This window comes from Oculina patagonica, chromosome 4 (genome assembly GCF_052425735.1).
Source record: "Oculina patagonica isolate OP01 chromosome 4, crgOcupat, whole genome shotgun sequence".
NCBI lineage: Eukaryota > Metazoa > Cnidaria > Anthozoa > Scleractinia > Oculinidae > Oculina > Oculina patagonica.
In genome coordinates this window covers 8,834,391-8,857,143 of record NC_135761.1, presented here as the reverse complement: position 1 = coordinate 8,857,143, position 22,753 = coordinate 8,834,391, and the positions used below count along the sequence as shown (strand labels likewise).

Here is a 22,753-nt window from a genome sequence, read left to right as displayed (position 1 = left end):
CGCTTTCCACCCAGTCTTTCACCATCGGTGCCTCTAAAGGGTGAGAGCGTTCTCCGCCTCACGTAGAAACTTTGCCAGATTTTGGAGGACTTCCTAACCTCAATGCTTTTGAACTTTCGAGTTCCATTTCCTGTAGCATTGTACCGCCTGTAGCCTCTTCCTTTGTATTGCCAGGGTCAAAAGCAATATTTTCGTTAAGTACAAAATAGAAGGGCTGCCGAGCTATATGTAGCTATTTGTTGATATCCGCTTACAAATCATATCACAGAGCTCTTGATCGAGTGATGTAATATGACGATTTAAGGAAATAAACGAATTCCAAGCATACAATGTAAATAACAACTCGAAAATAATTGCTGGATTAGCTGTAGGAGCGCACGACAAATGCTCAATTTAAGATTCGCTTTACAGCGAAGTGTGACCTACCCTTTCTCCACGCAAACCATTAATTCCCGACAAATACACTTCCCCGAGCTTAATCCTGCCCGAGGACAACATAAGCTGGCCACCGTGGATGGGCTTGAGCGTCAATCGTGCTTCTTTGTGCTGCCTTTGGAGATTCGGGAAAATCATACAAGGTCAGTAAAATTAGAAATGAATTACCCGATAATGACTTGAAACCTCATCAAAACTACATCACACCGGCACGAGAGAATCGTGCGACACTGACCACACGGGCTACGGACTCGTAGAGTTTTGCTTCACTTACCCTTGGCGCTTGGATGCCAGTGAAATATCCCACGAATGAAAGGCGATACATAGCACGATGAATCCTTGAAGGAGTGAAACACGCATCTTAACCACTTTACGGCAGACCTAATAACAAGTGAATGGGAGACGTTGACTCGCAAGCCTACACAACATGCAGAGCCTTGATTGGATAATGAACTTGACATGCCCCCATCACTCAATTAGTGATATCTCAAGGAGCGCGATTCGCAAACTGACATGCTGTACAATCTTTTGTTTGTGTAAATAATTAACAGCTCAATAAACACCGGAAATAGACTAATAAATGCACTGATTGAATGCAGGCAATTTAGAGCGCATTTTCACGCGGCTTTCGCACTTGGTGCATTCAGAGCTTATCCCTTCTCAAAAGAAGCCCGTTGTTCGCTAATGACATCTTAAAGAATTGATAAAATTAAGCCATCTAAGTTGACAAAGAACCTTTTCTTGTCCTATGGTGTTTATTAGCCTTGCACATATTCACATTCACATTGGCGGAATGTAGTTTGAAGGACTCCGTTTGAAAAAACACAGAAAGCATCGTGTTATATTGTAGACTAATGACTTAAAACATCGCCAAAAGTCAAACCATCTAATGCCCTTGAAAAAAAAAAAAAAAATTTATCTCTTGGCGCACCTCGATTCCGTCGTAATGGTTTATAAATGAACTAAATTAATCACTTAACACCAACGAAGTGTCTTAGCGCTAATTACCGCCGGAAAGCACTTTACACATTACCTAATAAAATAAAACGATGCGTACTGTTTGAGTATCAGGATTATGGCATTCCCTGGCCAAATTCAACAAGCGACAGGACAGAGCTGTCTTTTTGGCAAATCTCAGTTTCTACATCTAATTGATAGAAATCAAATTAAAATTTGATATTTAAAACGCGCTGGAATGCAAATGGCCTCTTTCACCGGAGATGTCTATTTTAAAGTGGTATTGTTTGAATATCTGCTTTATCGTCGATTGTAACGTACCGCCTTGTTATCCCGTTCCCATTCATGTGAAGAGAAGTCCGACACGTTTCCGGAGTACCTGACCTCCTTTGTGCTTGTTTAGTTCCAAAATAAGGATTTCAAAATACTTTCACGTTTTGAAATTACAATAAGATTTTGTAGACAAGCCCTTTTCTCATTACAACATAAAATAAATATTTTTTCAACTCTTTCTACCAGGGTGGCTACATTACAAGAGTATTTCATTTTGCAATGTAATGAAAAATAAACAGCACTACAAGAAAGTTATGCCCAATGGCTTTTATTTGACATGGTCACACACAAGGGTTTCATCCATAGACAAAACACCCTGTCAGAGCATAATAAACAGCACCACATGAAAGTACTGCTCAATAGCTTAAATGGACTGTGACACGGCTGAGTTGTTTCGTTCCTCTCGCTTCTGTCGCTTTCTTCTGGCCCGTCCTTCTCCCTGCGTCTCCCGGCTTTTGCGCCATCTCTGTGCCCACATCCCCATTGCCCGTCTCTCGCCTCCTCCTCCTCTTTTCCTTCCTGGCCCGTGTCATCCCTCCTCTCACACAGTCCCTTTAACTTTGATACTGAGATTTCCAGATAAAATTGACTACGGCATTCCTTGACCGAGTGGTGTAATGCTGGAACTAAAAGGCTATTAATGGCTAAGAGTAAAAATGCCCCCTAGCCGTCAAACAGAAATGCAGTTAATATCATTGTGTTTATTTTAAAAGGCGACTTGTTTGCAGGTCCTTGAAATTTTTTAAGGCTTTGCATGACAGCATGTTTTTTTATATATAAAAAAGGAAAAAAATTACCAGCTTATCAATATAAACTCTATGAGCGAGGTGGCGTCATACCGAGCTATTTATAAACGAAATTTTACAACTATAACTGATAAGAACTGAGTTCATCTTGTACCAACAACAATATCAGGTACATTTGGACCATGAACACCTAAAGATAGCTACAACGATGGCCTACCTTTTGGCCCTTAACGGTTATATTAGCAAATGCACATTTAGGTGTCGCGAAGACGATCACACGCAGTTAGTCGTTCCAAATATCCGACTGCATTCTTGTAAGTTATATTGATGGTCGATCACTAACTACCGAATTTTTGCGGATGTTTGCACTGCATTCTTACAATAACTAAAATAAGATGATCATGCCACGATATTTTTAGTCATTTTTTTTGCGATGAGCAAAATTACTTCTAATTAAAGAAGACTCCAGATGATCGGTTACTAATGTGGAGAAACACCAAAAAATATAGTACTGAACGTTTAAACAAAAAAAAGGATGGTATATAGGGACGGCGATTGCGCTGGAATTAAGAACGTGAACAGTTTTATAGGGCGAATTGTTCATGATACGCAAACCATGACGCGACTAGTTTAAATTTGTTTACAGGCTTTTTTTAGTTATTGTCGTAAATCTTGAACTTAATTAACTAAATCGCGGACGTCCAGTTTTACGTAAAACTAGGTTCAAACCATGACGCAGCTCATTTAAACTTATTTATATATTTTTAAGTTATTTTCGTAAGACCAGAAATTAATTAAATTACTGACGTCCCGTTTCTACGTAAAAGAACACTCGGGCATTGTTTGTTGCAAGGTTATAACCGTGGCTGTCGTAGGCGGTTTTCCTTGAGTGTCGGTGCGTTTGCTTTGGTTTGCTCTCGCTTGTGTTGGCTTTCTCGCGCCCTTTCTCCCTCCTCCCCTCGTCTCGCTCGCGCCGTTTTCCCGCCTCGTCCGCTCTGTTTGCTTCGTTTTGGTTCCTGTCTGTGTCCTTTGTGTTGGCCGGTTTCTGTGCCCCAATGACTGCTCTAAAATTACAATTGTAATACCGTAGTACGTTCATCAGGGTGCTTATTTCTTTTCGAGACCTTTTGAGTGGGGGCGGTATTTCAAGGCATAATTCAGTTAGGGAACATATAAAGAAAAATAAAGTGGACTAACTAATGTTAAAGTTCTGTTTCAAACACATTTTCACAAAAAATTAACAATAACAAGTAAATGTGATTGACTATTAGCCTTAAATGCGTAAACGTACCTAGTCGAATAAGATTTCTTGTTCGGAAATTGTCATTATCTACGATCTTGGAAAGGGAGGGCGGTGGGGGGGGTCTTAATAGAAAGGGGGGCGTATTATTAAAATAAAAAAACTTTAAGAGGAGTGTATTAGGGAGAGGGGCTTAAAAAAGAGAATTGGGATAGGGGGGCTTTGCAGAGCTTTTAGTATATCCCTCTTAGGGGTATCGAATGGTCTTTTGGAGCATGCAAGGACAGCGTTTTTCTTTGCGAGCACGAGCATTGACCAAGGTTAGCCTTGCGAGCAACGAGCACTTTTCAAAAAGCTACCTCCACTACAACCGAGCTTGTGAGCATTGCAAAATTTTGAGCGACCATTCATGACCCCTCCTCTTGCCAAACGCAACAAAATGAACAAAACAAACCACGGCGGTGAATTAATCAAAACTCGAAGCAGAAACATGTAATCGATGCCAAGCGCAGGAAACGCGCGTGAGCTACTTTAGATTGGTTTTGTTTTCATACTCCTGATCACGATTGGCTGAAAAATCATTTTGTTTGTTCTGATTGGTGAGAGGACTTCTAACGAATGTTTGATCAGTTGGCTGCGGAAGCACAGAATCTGCCACTTTAATAACGAGTAGGGAACCAATAAGAATATTGCGAAAATCAATTAACTGTGAGAACTGGTCTGTCAAATAAAATAGTATATGGGGGGCTAAGAAGTTCTAGTGAATTGAGAAAACTCGGATGAAAAATCATCAAAAGTACAGGTTTTCACTGGTCGAAAAAATGCTCTACAAGTCATTAATTATTATCAACAGCCGGTGTCCTCTGAACACAACTTTAACTATCCATTGATTTGAACAATTTTTACACATTTTTATGGTGGCGAATACTATTGACTGACTGAAAACTGCCCTATTAAAGTCAAGCGTGCATGGCTGGGAAGTCATTCTGAACCACCCGGCCAGGTTTCTCGAAGTAGGGGTACCCGAGATGGTTGCCTTATGAGAGTGATAAATGATCGTCGCAGTGTTTCCATTGCATTGGAATGAGCCTGATCAGGGCTTCAACGGGATATGTCATTTCATTCATTACATCATGTTGCCTTAGTCAGACTGGAAGTATATCAATGGAATTGACGGGTTTAAGTTTAGGAAAAGAGTAGAGAAAATTGTCAGTTAGGTATTTAAAAGAGCCTTTCTAAACATTTAGAAAAAGGGTATAGAAAAGGAATGCAGTTTCTACTGAAGATAGGTAAAATGGGTAACCATTTTCTAAGGAAGGTGTATAAAGGGGTTAACTTTTTGTGTCCAAAATGGCCAAGTTAGAGTTTGGTCCTTGGGGGGAGAGTCTCCTGTATAAAACGTATCCCTTCCCGCCCGGGGTCAGTCAGGCTCGCAGTCAGACAAACCAGCCGAGTGAAAGCTAACTCTAATAGCATTACCATGGTTACAAATAAATAGGCCGACGCACTTCACAAAAAAAGATAGATCCAAGGATGAGCAAAAGTAGTTAAAAATTTTAGGAATTTTGCCCCTGTGTCCCCCGCCCCCCCCCCCCCCCCCCGCGCCCCCCCGCCCGCCCCCCCCCCCCCCCCCCAGAGGAGGAGAGGGAATGGGCGCTTTTCCCTCGCCAATGGCGTGCTCCGTTGGTGATGTCTTGGGGGATCTGTCCTTCACCGGGAACACGAGCTGCAACTCTGGGGAGTTCAGGGAGCATTGGCGCTACGGGCTATGGCTGCTCGCCACAGTGCGCGCCGGAGATGGATAGGAGAGTGACACATGGGCGGAGCGTCTCAGATTCCCTGTGGGACGTGTATCAGTCGCTGACTCTCAGTCTCTGTTCGTGGACGTCGCTGCTTTCTCTTCGGTGAGCTCATCTCTCCTTTCGGGGCACCGGAGCATCTGGGTGTGGGCCATCTGTTGTTCCTTCATGGAGGATTTTGCTACCCTGAGGGTAATGAGCCACATTTCTAAGAAGAGGAGCTTATTAATAATTGGACGACTAATCAGTTTTAGTAATTACCGTCTTGTTTGTAATGAGATTATTGAAATCTTGGGTGGTTTCTTTCTTTATCTTGACTAATAAGCTATATTATTTTTGGAATTTCTACGATCAACGATTCGAATATGTATATAAATTCCTCCGACTTGCAAATTTCCCCGCTTAGGGCTACTTTCTCCAAGAGGCAAGAGTTTTAACGAGATCATTTAGCCGAATGAAGTCAAAGTTAAATTATTGTCTTTTTTTCAGGTTGTTTGCTTGTCACACAAACAAACCTTTATATATTTTTACTGTTTTGTCCCCTTTTTGGTCCTTTTTCCTAAATTAAACGGCCAGGGAGCACTCATGGACGGCTTTTGAAAACTTCAGACAATATGTCTGTTTTCTGTTTTGTATTTCATTTTAGCGGGGGAACAAATGTACCGCATTTTAATTTCTCGATTAAGGGCGTAAATTTGAAAAAATCAAAAAAAAAAGAGCACGATTAGCTTAAATCGATCTTAACCAGCTTTTTAAATCGTTTTTAAAGTGGCGTAGCGTATATAATTGACACACAACTGGAAACTTCCCTTAAGTCAAGAAAGAAAAGTGAGTTATAATGGACCGCCCGCAAGCCAGTCTTGAACTCGAAACTATCGATCGATCGTAGTCCAAGTGACGCGTTAGCGCTACAAATCAAGGGACATCGACTTCAGAAAATAAATAAGTAGCCCAAAGAATGTTCAAAAATAGACAGTCATGCCCAGTTCCCTTAAAGCAACATTCTGTTAACGCATCAAAGCAGTTATGTTCAACAGAATAAGTGCCGGGAAAATGAGTTTACACTTGCGTCTTGTTTAAAAGTTAATTTACAGATAAGACAGTTTGATTCTTTCAGGCCTTCACCCTCGAGATACTTCATTTGAAGATCAGAAAATGGTCACCCCTGGACTAGACGCATGTTATGTTATGTTAAATACAACTATTATGATTAGCTTCAGGCGTGTTTCACTAAAGGTTTTATTCGAACTTACCTTGTTTCTGTCGGTAATCATCGGAGATAATCTATTGATGTTGAAAAATCTTCGGTTTTATGGTTGAGTCGGCTGAAATTTAATCATTAAATAGATATTTTTTCATGTCTCCAGCTCTTAATTAACTCAAGACATCGTTGAATGAGATAGGCGGAAATTAATCCCCAAAATTTTAAATAGTTCTTTCGCACATTTCAGTAAAAGGATTAACAGTACTATCTATATATACATATATACATATCTCAGTAACTTAGTGTTAAGCCAATTAGTTATTAATAGCCGGCACTTGTAGCCATGCAAAGTTATTTTTACTATACATGATAGAGATTGATAGCGATGAAACAGATTAAGGACCGACGGATTTCTTGTTCTCCCAAGCATAACTACAAAGTAATCACTTGCTTAGCTTCGGTTTCATAAAGTGCTGTTAGTGTAGCGGATTCGAATCTATCGAGACTTTTTGCGGCTTTTGGCGTATGGGCGACACACCCAAATTAAGGGTTTCTTTAAAGGGACAATGTCACGGATTTTACCAGATTTTTGAACAGCCAAAATTTATATTTGTGTCTCATGAAACCTAGAAATAATAGTCTGTTTTTATTAAAAATTGCTATATGAGAGCACTGAAACTGTTACCTAGCATTATTGGCTGCGGATGGCGCGGATGGAAACGGATTCCAATTTGAAAACGTTAGGCAAACGTTTTCAAATTGTTTCAGCGCGTCTTCAAAACATTCGTCCCACAAATATTGTAGTATTGAAAAAAAAAAAAAAAAAAAAAAAAACCCCCCAAAAAAAAAAAAGAGGGAAAGGAGAGAGAAAAAAACTCCCCAATTTTAAAAAAAAAAAAAAAAAAATTTTTTAAAAAAAAAATTATTTTATACATATCTACCTAAAAAAATAAATTTTTTTATTTTTTTTTATTTTTTATTCCTTTTTTTTTAAATTTTTTTTTTTTAATTTAAATTTTAAATTTTATATATTATTTATTTGTAATTTTTAAACCGAAAAAAAATTATTTATTTTTAATTTTTAATCCGAGGGCCCCTTGTTTGTAAAATTTTTACTGTTTGCCGTTACCCTCTTTTAATAAAGTTGATTGATTGATTGATTATCGATATTTTTAGCCGTAGCTTGATTTCTATCCGCAAATTAAGGTTATATAATCCTTTAGATGTTCAAAGATATTGTTTTTTTTTATGGGTAAAGTTGCCTTCCACTAATTTTAGAACAGTTTAGACCAAAAATTTGCGAAATCTTCATGACATAGTCCCTTTAACAGGTTACATAGACTTGCACCAAGCCGCTTGTTTGTTCCGAGCCATTCCTTGATTTAGTGTGTCATTCAGTGCTTCAGTATTTTACGCACGAACAAATAAATTCCGCCCTATTTCAAAGCGAACTTACTCAAGTAACTAGATCAGCACAAAACGAGCCACTTGGAGCGAGTCTACAGGTTATATCAGACCTCTCAACCTCAAAGAACCGGAAATCTGGAGATCGAGGTCAAAAAACCGGGAGATTCGAGTAAAAACCGGGAGATTAATCAACTGACGGACAAAAATAACTAAAACCAGGTGCTAATCAAGAGAATGAGTTTTTTTTTTTTTTTTTAGCAACACAAAAATTAACTTCCTTTTCACGGCTTGTGTCTTCTATATATGGGTCTCGATTGTGTGTCTAGCGAACAAACTAATGAAATACCTTTGCTGGCTACGGATTTACACAGAATTGGCGCAAGACAATCGCCTTAGTAAGCCAAAACTGACATTATACAAGAAATTGTATCCTTATAGCTTGTGACTCTGTTTATCGTGAGATTGAACTAAAAGTCGTGAGTCTCACGGCAAAATCGTGAGACTTGAGAGGTCTGTTATATTGTTGCCAATAGCACCACATATTGACTGAAATCTAGTAGGTATCAGTACTGCTGCTAAGGCGTGGGACTCGATCCCTGACTCCGACAAAGGAAAAATAACAAAATGATAAACATTTTTTCCCTTTTGGAGAGAGAATAATCTTCCTGCAATCTGGATTCCAACATGTAAGAAGCTATTAATAAACTGAGCTTTGAACGTTGATGAAAGTATTTAATCAATGAAGGGGAGCTTTAAGACCTCCATACTCGTAATCCTTACACGATTAATCAGTTTAGCTAATTAACCAGCTTGGCTGTAATGAGATTATCGCAATCTTGAGTCGCCGGTTTTTTTTTCTGTTAGTGACGTATTGAAGCTCTATGTATACCTTATTGTTACTTATTTTCGCGGGACTTAATTTTCGCGATTTTCCATTTTTTGAAAATCGCGAAATTAAAGACCCGCGAAAATTAATTTTCAACGATTTCTATTGTATTTTTTATGCTAATTACGTATTTTTGGCCAAATCGCGAAAATTAAGTCCCGCGAAATATTCCCGTTCCATTTTCGCGAAATTAAGTTCCCGCGAAAATAAATAACAATAAGGTACATTATTTTTGGAATCGCAAGAAGTATTCGATTCGAATTTGTAAAAAAAAGTTTAAAATTTCGCCATTTGCAAGAAGGCTTTAGTTTTTTAACGGTTTCAGAAGGACGTCTGCGCTGTTTCTCAATCATTTGGACAACACTTTTTAAAATTCTCTGTTCTATTTAATTTTAGCATGTGGACATGCGTCTAGTCCATTTCTTATCTTCGATCTCGGAGCTCCGTTGTCCATCCCTGTTCATCTCACATTTATTTAAGACCCACCCTGTCAACGGACACTTACATATTCCCAATACGGATTCGTTACTTTTTAAAAATAAAATACTCTTAGTACGCTTATTGTTCGAGTTTCGTGTCGAAGATAAGGCAGAATGCTGTGGTGGATGAGCGGCGAGAGGAGAGCTAAATCTCCGAAACCCCTCGCATTAATTTAGCGTGGTACTGGGATTTGGTAATACCCTCTGACTGAAGATAAACCTAACATGAATGGTAAATGAAGTAAGACTCAGTTTTCCATTTTATAAATACCATAAGATTCAAGAAAAGTTGATTTATAAAGAGACTGGTAAGCCATGCACATCGCACTGATCTATTTGCTTTACGACATTGTCCTTTTTGCGTGTAGCTTGCCTCGGAATTCCGTCAATGGCACAAACCGCAAGGCACGATTAGTGAGCCATACAGGTGTGAAGGGAAGTAAAGCCGGGGTATTTAGTTCAAGGACCCTGAATTGACTAGGTAGATAAGTGTCGCCGTCTTTCGAACTTAAGGGAAAGCTTCTGGCCTATATCCGCTTAGGCAAAAAACACGAGCATTCCTGTTTGTACATTCTGTTACCACAGCAAATTCGTCAGTCGATGATATACATTCCCAGATTATTGACTACTCGGTGACGAGTAATTGAAAATCTCTTCTTTCGATCTGTGCAACTGGCATTACTGATAGCCTCTCAGTTGTTATTTACTCAATCTTATCATGGGCAATGAGAGTCCTATCAAGGGCCGTCGACATATTAAGGTCATTTTCCTGCATTGCATTGCGCATCCTTTCTTCGCAGAATTTTACGTGTAATTAGCGCGCGCACATAAACAAAATAGCGGCTTTTTTTCTATGCGGCTTAGTCCGTGAGAAAGTGTAGCAATCAAGTTCTTTATGTAAAACGAAAATAGATCAATTCCTATGTTTCAAAAATAAATTATCACCGGAAAAGTGTACTTTATCAGTACTCGTAAGGGAACTATTAAGGAATTTTGTGGTATATACGAGGCCCTCGTGCTCCAAAACGAATACGGGGACCACACTTTTTTCTTTCAAAATTCAAGTTCCCTTGAGGTAACCAACAAGTAGGCAAAGTTTGGTTGAAAATCTATGTTCAGTTCTATTTCGGGGCAATGACCTTAACTTGTTCCCCGCTTAAAGTCAGCTAGACGTTTAGGCCGGACACAACCATTTCATCTGCCATCCTTAACATCCACAAGGAATCCGCTCTTCTATACCTTTTCTAAGAGTCACTCTCTGTCTCCACCGCGGTCAAACGACAGAAATATGCAAAAAATAAGAAAAGTACTGCAAAGATAAGGTTTTAATTTTCACAGTTCAAAGTTCGATACATTACCGGTATCCTAAGGGTTTACTAAGTTTTTTGGAGCTTTACTAAAAAAGTTCTACGTGTTTGAAAATAGCGATATGCGGACTTGTCGGCGCCTTTTGTCAAAGCACTTTGGTTTGGATGCGAAGCATGATTTAAAAAGTAAAAACACTCGTTTACCTGAGGAAATGGGATTATGCTTACACTCAGCAACTATTTTATCTATCCTTGCTCATACTAACACTTCAATATGAACAAAAAAAGGCCGAAATAGAGAGAAAAGCTGCCTGAGACGTTAGACCGCGGTGAACTCTCTGTCATAGTTCGCTTGACTGATATTTGATGCTAGCGATCAACATTATTTCACTACGCTTTAAGAACATTAAAAGACTTTATAGATGGAACTGAAGCTTTCTTTTACCTGTTCTGTGGAACGTCTGCGACCACAGTATTCAAAACAATCTCGAGCAACCGGTCAAACGCAAAAATCCTTCCGCGATATCGGCCGCCCCCAGGCTTCATAAGAGTTTGAAGCGAAAATATGAAAGACTTTTGCAAGGAAACGTTATAAAAGAATTGTGATAAACCAAATACGAGCCAAAAAACTAGGTGGATGACAATTATCAAATACTTTAGTCACATGCTGCGAACAAACCTTAACATTTTAGTAAAGTGAAGGATTACATAAAGTCAAGACGTTTATGAGCGAAAGTTTTGGCGGGAACTGCGGCGCGCAGTGCGTTTGAATGTGGACTCGTGCCCATGTTTTATACCAGAGGTGTATTTCTTCTGGTCTAGAAATTTGTCGTTTTAAATAATGTATTTTTGAGATAGTGAGTGAATTTTTTTCTTGACGAGGAGCTTAACATTTTTTTAATTACGCTATAAAAATGATCTATTCGACTGCATGGGAGAGGGGGGGGGGGGGGGGGGGGGGGGGGGGGGGGGGGGGGCGCGCCCCCCCCCCCGGCGCCGGGGGGGGGTTGGCGCCGCGGCGCCTTGTGGTTTGTTTTTTTTTTTTTTTCTTCCTTTTCCCCGGGGTTTTTTTTCTTTTTTTTCCTTTTTTTTCCCCCTTCAAAAACAAAAACTCCAAAAACCAAAACGACACGGAGAGAGGACCCCCATAAAAACAGCAGCGCTGATGTGGCTTCCTCTCTAAATATAGTAATTTATTTATTTATTTATTTTATTATTACAGTACACCGACTAGGCCACCGACGACCAGCTGTCAGAATCGTGATTTTTTTAAATAGAAATCCTAACCCTATTATAAAAGCTAACCACAAGCAACTGAAGCTAAAGTCGGCTAACCGGAGTGCTATTTTAACCTAACCGGAGTACTATTTAGGCTAACCGGAGTGCTAGTTAGGCTAACCGGAGTGCTATTTAGGCTAACTGGAGTGCTATTTAGGCTAGCCAGAGTGCTGGTTAGGCTAACCGGTGTGCTATTTAGGCTAACCGGAGTGCTAGTTAGGCTAACCGGTGTGCTATTTAGGCTAACCGGAGTGCTACTTAGGCTAACCGGAGTGCTATTTGGGCTAACCGGAGTGCTAGTTAGGCTAACCGCAGTGCTATTTAGGCTAACCAGAGTGCTAGTTAGGCTAACCGCAGTGCCGTTTAGTCAGTAGTGTTCTACATGAACTGAGTGTTACGTGGTATAAATATGTCATGAGGTGTCTCGCTATTGTCTCACTACATCAACTGAGTGCAAAATAGTTAGTCCCTATTACAGTACGAAGTTATGAAGTTTTGGCAGTCTTGAGGATACTTGCATTATCCACTCGAGTTAGTTTGCTTTAAAAATCATTGCAAGCTGTTTCAAGTTTCTGGGAATAAAGTCTACAGCTGATGTCTACTTTCTCAAAAAAGCCAAATGCAAGGCGATACTTTCAGATCAACTTAGATTTCTTTTCAAACACGGTCGGCACAGCAATACTTCCCGTGTTGTCCAAACTTCCAAGGTAAACGGTCTCTGATACAAGCACCATGTTGCTATCGGCTGATAGTTGGCGATCGTCCCTCGCCAGCTAATAGTTTTGGTTTGTGATTTCGGTGATTGCGCGTGCTTCCAGGGCAGTCTATCGAAAATTAGACCTTAAGGTCTTGCTTCAAAAGAAATAGTCAATCGATGGAGAAAGCGATGAAACAGATTAAGGACCGACGGATTTCTTGTGTTAATTTCCTTGTCCTACCAAGCATAACTTCTGCTTAGCTTCGTTTTATTGCGCGTGCTTCCAGGGCAGTCTATCGAAAATTAGACCTAAACGTCTAAAGGTCTTGCCTCAAAAAAAGTTGTCAATCGATAGAGAAAGCGATGAAACAGATCTAGATTATTAGGATCGACGGGTTTCTTGTCTCACGATCTCCTTGTTCTCCCAAGCATAACTTCTGCTTAGCTTCGTTTTCATAAAGTGCCGTTAGCGTAGCTGTCGCATAACAATCATAACAATTGAAAATTGGACCGCGCTTGCGTATCAATTCTACTTATAAGCAACTTTTGGATGAGGCTAAGTATGATATGAATTAAGAATTATGCAGATCTCGGAGATCTGCATAATTCTTCATATTATACGAAAGCCGAATTCAATAATTGTTTTATTATTCATTCAAAATATTTCCAAGAGCTCTAAAAACACAAAATGAATTAAAATGGCTACTAACTTTGGCGTAGAATTTTCGCTAACAGTGGCCAATTCCTCCGGTGTCGCTGGTTTTTTGATGTTTCTCTCCTAAAGATAAGCTTTAACAATCAAGTGACTTCCCTTCCACGCTTTTTTGATGTTTTTGCTATCTTTATCATCTAATATTTTGGCCATTTTTTCGTCGCAATGTTGAAATTTAGCGACCATTTTCTCCTTCGGCTGAGCTCTGTACAAAGCCGTTGTTGCGTTACGTCAATCGTCCAATAATTTTTCTATTATATTGGACGATAGACGTCAATCGTCCAATAATTATTACGTCATTCGTCCAATAATAGAAGCGTCTTCCAAATTTGGTCGGTGCAAGCCGGTTAGTTGGAATTAGCCGGGGATTGAAAGCCAAATGAATCACAAACGAAGAAATATTTTGAATGAATATCGAAATTATTAAAAGCTAGCCATGGTATATTGCACTTCCTGAGTTTTGATTGGTTTACAAGCCAAGGTATATGAGCTCATACACCATTGACCACAAATATGGTAGGTGTACGCGTCGGCGAGAACAGCCAGGGAGCTCAAATATTACAATTCTTTGGGCGTTTTTAATAATAATAAAAAATATTCCACTCGTGCTTGCTGGATACGAGATAGTTAAAGCCAACTCGGGGCTACGCGTCTCGTTGGCTGTATCTACCATCTCATAACCAACGCACACTCATGGAATAATTGTCGTATAAAGTCTTAATGTGTTCCTGGATGAAAATTTTTATGCTATACTCTAAAACAAATAAAAGATGGTTTTCCAATGTCCTAAATGAAAATAGAGATCCAGAAAAGAAGCTGTATGCAGCTCAGGCATCCACTAGCAGCTTTTCTAGACCTCAAGCGTGCATCATTTCTTTATTACGTAGCCACTCAGCTGTGCACTATTGGAAATCACTAATCTGATTGGTTCTTCCCACGATTTTTTATTCGCTGACTGACAGAACACAATCATGTTGTTGCTCTTTGAAGGAAAAATTATTCGTAATTTGTGGCTTTAAAATACATAAAATTGTGGGCTTTGGACTGTAATCCTTAACAGTGTCTACTAAAACAATAAAACTACTCGCCCTCGTTTTCTATGCGGCTCGCTGGCTATAGACTCGCTGATAGAAAACTCGGGAACGTAGTCTTATTAAATGGAACATGGAAACCCATCTTCTATTCTATCAACAAACTATAAGTTCGACAAAGAGAAAATACTCTGTTCCCCAAAGGACAAACTAAGTTTACGCAAAACCCTCGACAGGTCATGCAGTGACCCGTCGTCTAGCCCCCTTCACATGTTCAATCCTACCTTCACAAATGAATTCCACCCAATTACATACTGAATCCTACCTGACCTGTTTAAAACAAGTTTTGTCGCATTGTTTTGTTATGACTAAATTAATCGTTTTAAAAAATGCATGGGAAGCTGTATTTTCACTTGACGGTCACAAGACCATAAGTTCGCAAATAAAAAAGATTCGTGACGCAAGGGGGCTTCCCCGACTCGTGTCCATACAGACTACGATTGTTCTGGCCAATTCCTGGAACCACAGTCGTGACGATGTTTCCAATGCAGATTTATTTTGAACAAAAGACTTATAAATTGTTTCATGATCAGTTGTATCCGCAAATGTTTCAGGCTAAACTGTTACACCGCTTCTTATTAAGCGTGCACTTAAAATCTGGTTCTTTGTCTCCCACCGCTTCCCCCACTTCCATCGTCACGGAACATTTTCTGCCTCCCTCCACTTTTCCTTCCTTCATTCCTCTCCACTGATGTGGTGACCGAGCCCCACGCTCCCCCCCCATGTCCCCGTCGCCCCCGGCTCCTCTCCCCCACTTGCCTCCGGAGCCCGCGACGGCGGAGGGCGCCGGGGGTCTCGCTCCTCGTCGCCCTCTCCGGTCGTCGATCGTCCCCTCCTCCACATCGTCTCTCTTCTCTCTCCCCTCTCTCCCCCCCCCATCCTCGCCGCTCGGCGTCCCCCCGTACGCCCATCTGCCGTCGCCCTCCTGTCCGCGGGAGTGTAACTTGTTTGCCAGATATTAATTTCCTGTTTCGTGTGACTATAAATGTCATTAATCAGCATTGTGTAGATTGTGGGTTCAAGGTGGAAGAAATTAAGGGATTAAATTGGACCCGAAACTGAAAGGGTCTTTCCCTTTCGCACCCAAAAAAATATTTTCTGTACAGCAATTGGTTGACTAGTAAACTCACGGGATACTCACGGGACCTTGAGAAACACCACAAAACTGACTTTCCTTTCGCTGTTTTAACAATTCGTGCAAACGCATTTGGAGGAGGACCACATCAGTCAGTGTATTCTTTTGCGGTAAGTCCGTTCTGCTTAAAAATCTTCTTGTGTTGTAAGTCAAAGTAGATATCATCTCAAGTATAGATGGCATTTTAATTTTTAAGGGTTCTCTGTGCAACGACACTGAATATTTCTTTATTCATTTCCGCTAAGCGGTATGAGTCAGATATGCAGTTTCTCAGGAGTCGGTCGTGTTATAATCAATCCGAGACAACAACGAGTTGAGCTTGCGTTACATTACTTTTATTATAGATAGAACCTTTATGGAGTGTCATAAACCACACAGCTTGGGAAATTCCCTTACTTTTTTGGGGACACATCTTCATTTAGAAACTAAAATTTCATGAAATTGCAATAACTTTTGATTTTAATTGGACTTATTTTCCTAGAAACAGGCCCAGACAGAAAAACCGGAAGTTGAACTGAAAAATGACACATTTCCTCTGTTTTTTTTTTTTCATATAAAGTCGAAGTAAAACGAAAAATAGCGCTACAGGTTAAATACTAAAATAGCTAGATTTTAGTTCTAAAAAAAGAAGAGCTTCATTAGTCAAAAAAATTAGATCGAGTGGCGTATTAAAAACGGTTAACCTCAAATTGATAAATTCTAAGAAATTCATGTGACTTTGACAAGAATACTTCTTTTGTAATAAATGAAAGCGATTGTGACGTAAAGGGGCTTCCCCCAAACAAGGTCAAACAAGCTTGTCAGTCGGCGCTGTTTTAGAGTTAGTTTATTGAAATGAATTATATATTTATAGCATGCAGGAATTTGTTTCAGATAGCACAGTCAACTGTAGCCGGTTTTGCCTGATACCAGGCGCTTATTTTGCCTGATTTGAACCTTAAATATTCATTCTATAATTTAAGATGATTTTTTTCTGCGAATTGCACCGGAATTGAAATGGGGCTTCCCCGAACAGTAATGAATTTGTTCGATAGCTCTAATTGGTTCAGCGAACTCACGAGACATCCATGCATGGGACCTCACCTCGAATCGGCAAGTATTATAAATGTTCTTTCTCTTCGCAGGGTTAACAAACACATCTTTGGAAGTAGTGCAGCCGTAAGCAAACTTTCTAGGTAAGTTACGTTCTTTCGTTCTCAATACTTATCTAATACATATGGCATGACTCTACTGACTTTCTAACCGGATGCATGGCACCTGAATTTTCTCGCTGTCTGACATACTCCATTTAACAGCGCATTCTTCAACAATATCATATCTGTTGCGTTCACGAATCAAAAATAATTTCCCTCAAAGGAAAGAGTCCTTTACATAAATGCCTCACTCTGGATTTTAAATCTGACATTAAGTCCATGCATGTTTCTTTACAGCCTAGCAGTTTTTTTCCCGGAAAAGGCTTCTATTCTATCATGTCGAGTCTGCAAAGGAAGTCAGTTTTCAAGTTAAATGAAACAAAACGTTTTTGATTAATTATACTGCTTTTACGTTTAGGTTAGTTCATAATAACTCACAGATATTTCACGTCCATCATGCCATAGATTATTATGAGGGTGCTAATGGGGTTAAAGTTAACTGACTTGGCCAAAAAGCAGTTAATTGAATTTGGCAAAAAATAGTAGTTAACTGATAAATGAAACGTTAACAGTTAAGTGACATTCTATTAATAACTGAATACTATTGTTTTTGTTATAAAAATCACAATTTTTTCCTAACAGCAAAGCTATTTCGTGACATTACCTGTCACGCTGCGTTACAGAAAATATTAACTGATATTGTATTCATTCAAAATATTTTCCGTTTTCTTTTCCTCCCGTTTTCCAGCTACGGCTGCGCGAGTCGGCGTCATGGTATCCTACATCAAAAAACCGATCGCCCTCGTTCCCACGACGATGGCACCTCGTTCCCACGTTACACGACTCTCTGATGCAGAACGACTAAAGGAGAAAATAGCGAGATTTGTGCAGTGACGAGCAGAAAATTACAAATTATTAGAAGACAAGGACTGTTTTAACAAAGATCTCTCAAAGATATTTATGATATCAAAACTATGAAAATGGCTATACCGTGCGTTAGAGTCGTGTACTGTTGATTTATTTTTTATCACTGACGTACTGAAGGAAAGAATCGGGTATGACGCAACAGTTTTCGCTGTAAGAAAGTGAAAGTTAATAGATAACTAAAATTAGTAGTAATGACAATTGGTCAAAAATGTAGTAGTAACTGAATGGCCAAAAAATTAGTAGTAACTGAAATGGGTAACCCCATTAGCACCCTCTATTATTATTTAAGCTTTCCGTGTGGCATGTTTCCTTTCAGTTTTCATGTCGTCCTTTTAAAATAATTAATAGGCGGAACTTTGCAAAAACAAGAAGCTTTCGAAAGCTTGATGTGCAGTGCCGGATAATGTTTTGCCAGTATCGAGTGAAACATCTATCCTTCAGGGAAAAGAATCATATGTGTTTATTTGTCAGAGTAACACAGCTTCAGTACCCAGATTTGATAAATCATGAAATGCATGCAGAGTTTTGAAAATGAAAATTATTGTGACGCAACGGGGGTGCCAGAGTTTGATAGTTTGGCGGACAGCTCCAGAACGACAGCTACGAGCGTTACTGGAATATATGCCTTATGAATTTACTAGTATTTTAATATATCTTACAGTATATCTTAGCAGCAACAAATTTATGTCTGCAGGATTTGGACGAAGTCAAGATGTTGAAGTCTGCAACATTTGTTATTTTCCTGCTCTTCTGCCTACTAGAAGTCGATAGCACTTGCCCTCCTGAAACACAGTGCTTTGGAAATGGCAACTACAACGCGGCAACACAGACTTGCTCATGCTACGCTCGACAGCGGACTGGGCTCTATACGGGAGATTGCTGCGAAAGCATCGGCTGCAAGGCGAACGCGACCTGCAAGCATGGTTACTGTGGACCTGATGGCATAACATGCTCGCGCTGCCAGACGGGATGGGCCGGACCTAACTGTGACAACGTAACGTCGTGTTTTCCCTGGTTCCCTTGCAAGCATGGCACCTGTACGTTTCCCCCTTTTTTCCCCCTCCACCCCTTTTTTTTCTTCTTTTTTTTCCTTTTTATAATTTTTAAAATAATATTTAAACTAAAAAGAGGAAGAAGAACAATATTTATCGACCTACGACTGTGTTTGTCCACCACACTATTCAGGTGAGACTATTATCCCAAGGCACCATAGTCTATCGCAGTAGGGTCGTCACGCGATGCTTCGTTAGGTGCGTTGCGTGACTACCGTCATAATAGCTGCGAACGAGACCGTGGATGTTGGTGGAATACTCCATTAGCTGATCAAGCAGATGAACTGAAGCAGCATTACATATAGCCGAATATATCGGTTCCTCGAGATTAAAATTCACGGGATAACTTTTCGCCTTGTCAGTTCGTGTGTTAGAAGCATTCGTGTTAGAAATCGATCGAATTCAGAACGTAAATGGAAATCTTTACAATCGGATTACCGTATCTAGTCTCAGAATTGATCGAACCCGCGGTTCATCTGAAAAGTTCCTACCTCCAGTGCGGAAACAGGAGGCACTGCGACACTAATTGAGCCACAAAGGCAACAAAAATTACTACTTACTTGTAATTTGCCCTTACGACACATTAGGTCCTCACTGCGAGACCATCAGCGAGTGCAGTGTCCCTTGCGAACACGGACGGTGTACCCACCGACCTGACGTGTGCGAATGTGAGACTAACTGGGGACCAGAAGGAAAGTGTACCACGTATGTGGGTCCTTGCCTTAACTGCAGCGCCACTGGAGGGACATGTGAAGAGGGACCAAACCCCCCCCAAAAAAAAAACCCAAAAAAAATTTTTTTAAAAAAAAATTTTTTTTTTTTTTTCCCCCCCAAAAAAAAAAAAAAAAAAAAAAAAAAAAAAAAAAAAAAAAAAAAGGGGGGGGAAAATTTTTTTGGAATGGCCCAAACACGTGCAAGTGCAAACCAGGTTTGGATATTGTGTTTACTATTGAGTTCCCTAGTATATGGCGTGACTGTTTTAAGAGCAAAGTCACGCTTGTGTTTAATACTTTCACGATCAGGTCACTGCGCGCGGTCGAATACACAGTCAATATGGCAACGAGAAATAGAATGGAAAGGAATAGTAAACAGTTTGTTCCGAGTTTATATTTGTGTTGTGAGGGCTGATTCGGACGGGAACTTTCCTCAGGGATTTACAAGAAAGGACACGGATAAGTCCTGAAAGCTTTGATTCAAGTTTTAAATTAGATTCCGCTGGTGTTAACAAAAAATCTCGACCGGCAAGAAAATATTTAGATGAAATGGAGTTTGCTTGGTCATTTAGAAGTATCTCTTTTATCGCTCTGTCCGGTTGCTTTTATAGCTTACGGCTTATGCGGCGTGTTGGACCCTAATCCTATAGACATCGAGATAACATCAATGGCATGATCAGAAATGCCAACAGCTTCGCTGAATGTAATTGTTTCTGGCCTTAAATTGAAGTAGAACAAATAAGAACTCGTACGAAGTTGGCCATTAGCAAAACCAAACAACGCTTAAGGCCTGGCCAAACGGATATAGTGGACGCAAGTTTTCAGCCTTACTTTCGTCTCCGTTTGGCCAGGACTTGCGTGCACTTGCGTTGACTTGCGATGACTTGCGTTTACTTTGGTCGAAATCAAATTTGCACGCAAGTGAACGCAAGTTTTTCACCGTTTGGCCACCCAACGCAAGTCCGGCAAAGCAAGTTTTGCTGCTTGCTTCAAATACTGAATTGTAGCGCGCTCAGTACAATTTAAATGGCTTTTTTGACAACTTGCGTGCACTTGCGAGTCCGTTTGGCCACCCAACGCAAGTTTGTGCGCAAGTTCAACTTGCGACTACTTGCATCCACTTGCGTTGCCCAGTTTGGCCAGGGCTTTAGTCTTGTTTCTCTTCCGCGTTTTGCGCTGGACGCTCAGAAAACGGAGATTGGGGGCGACTGGACTTAACAGTATTGGATTGTGGGTACTGTCAGCTCAACATTTGCACATGGCATGCATACACCTATGTCACGCAATACTAAGACGCAAGGCATTCTGAATTTTCCTTTCAAAATTGCACTGTTCCATACATTTTTTTTTCATTTACTGTATTAACTCGGACTTTATAATAAAACATGTTTAACTGTGTCTTCTTTTTCTCAGGATTCATGGGTCCACAATGCTCAGTCAAGGTGTGCGACGGATGCGAACATGGAGCTTGTGACGTCACTCCAATAGGCAAAAGGTGCACATGTGACTATGGCTGGGCCAGCCAAGTCCATGTCGCTGGCTTTGATCCCCAACATGGGCCCTGTAACATTCTCAAACTCATTAATAATTTATCTAGTTAAAACAAAGGAAATCAGAACCGTGACGGAGTTTGGAAATCTGATCTTAATTAGCATAAATTTTGACGATTTTATTTTTCCGTTTTCGTTGTAGTTTTAGTTCGTTGAGGATATTCACAACTCGACAGAGTGGTTCATCACATTTCAAAACACCTCGAAGTTCGTCAAAATACTCCGCTGCGCGTCGTACTTTCAACTCTCTTCTCGGTGTTTGGAAATGTGATGAAAAACGCTGTCTCGTGTTTGATATATTACTTATCAGGTACTGCGTGGAACCATGCGTGCATGGAACATGTCCACACGACCCCTTTAAGTGTGAATGCACCCCGCCGTACGTAGGAACAGAGTGCGATATGATCCAGTGTCCAAAGTGTTGTCCACCGCAGACCTGCGACTGCTCCAACCCAAACGATGTCAAATGCTTACCCAGTTGGCACCACGACTGCTGTCTGGTCAAGTCCTGTTTCCGAGGAGACACCTTGGTACACACTGCAACAGGTCTGGTGCCCATCGAGAGTATCAAGGAAGGAGATATGGTGGTAACCCGCCACGAGGGAGACGACCCTTCCGTTACTTACCTGCGTCGCGTCGACCAAGTTCGGAAACGCCTCGTGCCTGCGAAAGATCTCGTCGTCTTCCGAATGCACGACGAAGATATTTGGGTCACGCCCGACCATCCGTTCTTCGAAAGCGGAACACGCTCGTGGATGAATGCCAACAAGGTAACTACGTCGCATTCGCTGCACACCATAAAAGGAAAAGCGGTCAAGCTCAAGCACCACGTAAAGGCTTCGCAACTGTACACGTCATCAGGGGAAGCTTGACTCGTGGCTGTTTATGATCTTTCGGTTGACGAGTACGATCGATATTCTGTCGGAAAAGATGGATTTCTCGTGGCTTCGTGTAACGATTCGGATGATCTCATGACACGAGACAAACAGGTTTGGGGTGAAGCAGCGCATCCAGTCTTTCTGAGCAGTTTGAATGAAAAAGAAGCAGGCAAGGTGAGGAGTTTTAAAACAACTTTTATGACAAACACAAACAAAATTTATTTTTCTCGACCGTCATCTTATTAGTGACAAATCTGGTTTGGAAATACTTTCGGTCATTTATTTTCAAAACTACGAACTACTAACAAGCTATTAAAATAATTCAAACAGTTATCATATAACTTGAGACGCCATTTCTCGAAAAGTTTCTCGGAAAGTGTCAGTTTAATCGATCATCCAAGTTTAAGGCATTTTAACAATTACGGCGTTTCATCAGTAAAACATGAAAAGCCAAGTCTTTTATGAACTTTTCTTCTAGAGAAAAGATGCCCCCAGTAAAGGGCCATTGGGTTATCTGTCCGCTACAAAAGTACTAGCTGTACTTTAACTGAAAAATCTTGTCTTCTTTTTCAGGTCGACAAATATAGCTCGAACGAAGATCACTCCGACACTGGCAGTTCGGGTTCAGGCGTCACCGCCATCGTGGTCGTCGCTGGTATACTTGGTGCTGTATGCTTACTGGCGGTGACTATTTTGATAGTGAGGAAGTATCATCACCAGAAAAAGAGTGGCAGAGAGCTAGAGCCCTTGGTACCCCACATCTAAGTGATGCGTGGCGGGGAAAGCTCAGACGT

At 40.5% G+C, this 22,753-nt stretch overlaps 1 protein-coding gene and 1 pseudogene across 3 annotated transcripts in view; one reads left to right on the top strand and one right to left on the bottom strand.

Annotated features, from left to right (window-relative positions):
• The window catches only part of LOC144649432 (uncharacterized), a 24,956-nt gene extending 5,449 nt beyond the window's left edge, over positions 1 to 19,507 (bottom strand). The window contains exons 1-3 of one of the 2 annotated variants that reach the window (XM_078508920.1): positions 19,379 to 19,507; positions 710 to 816; positions 427 to 550 (exon numbers count right to left, since the gene is read on the bottom strand). In XM_078508920.1, the coding sequence (XP_078365046.1) occupies positions 427 to 550; positions 710 to 816; positions 19,379 to 19,402 (255 nt within the window). In that variant the 5' untranslated portion in view covers positions 19,403 to 19,507. Of the gene's footprint in view, positions 1 to 426; positions 551 to 709; positions 817 to 6,763; positions 6,800 to 19,378 lie in introns of those variants that run through there. The other variant, XM_078508921.1, reaches the window with a different exon arrangement.
• LOC144649436 (uncharacterized) lies at positions 18,931 to 22,753 on the top strand (annotated as a pseudogene). Its single transcript, XR_013569897.1, has 6 exons — positions 18,931 to 18,951; positions 19,406 to 19,584; positions 19,728 to 19,746; positions 20,945 to 21,102; positions 21,387 to 22,133; positions 22,533 to 22,753. The product of XR_013569897.1 is annotated as an uncharacterized LOC144649436 (transcript).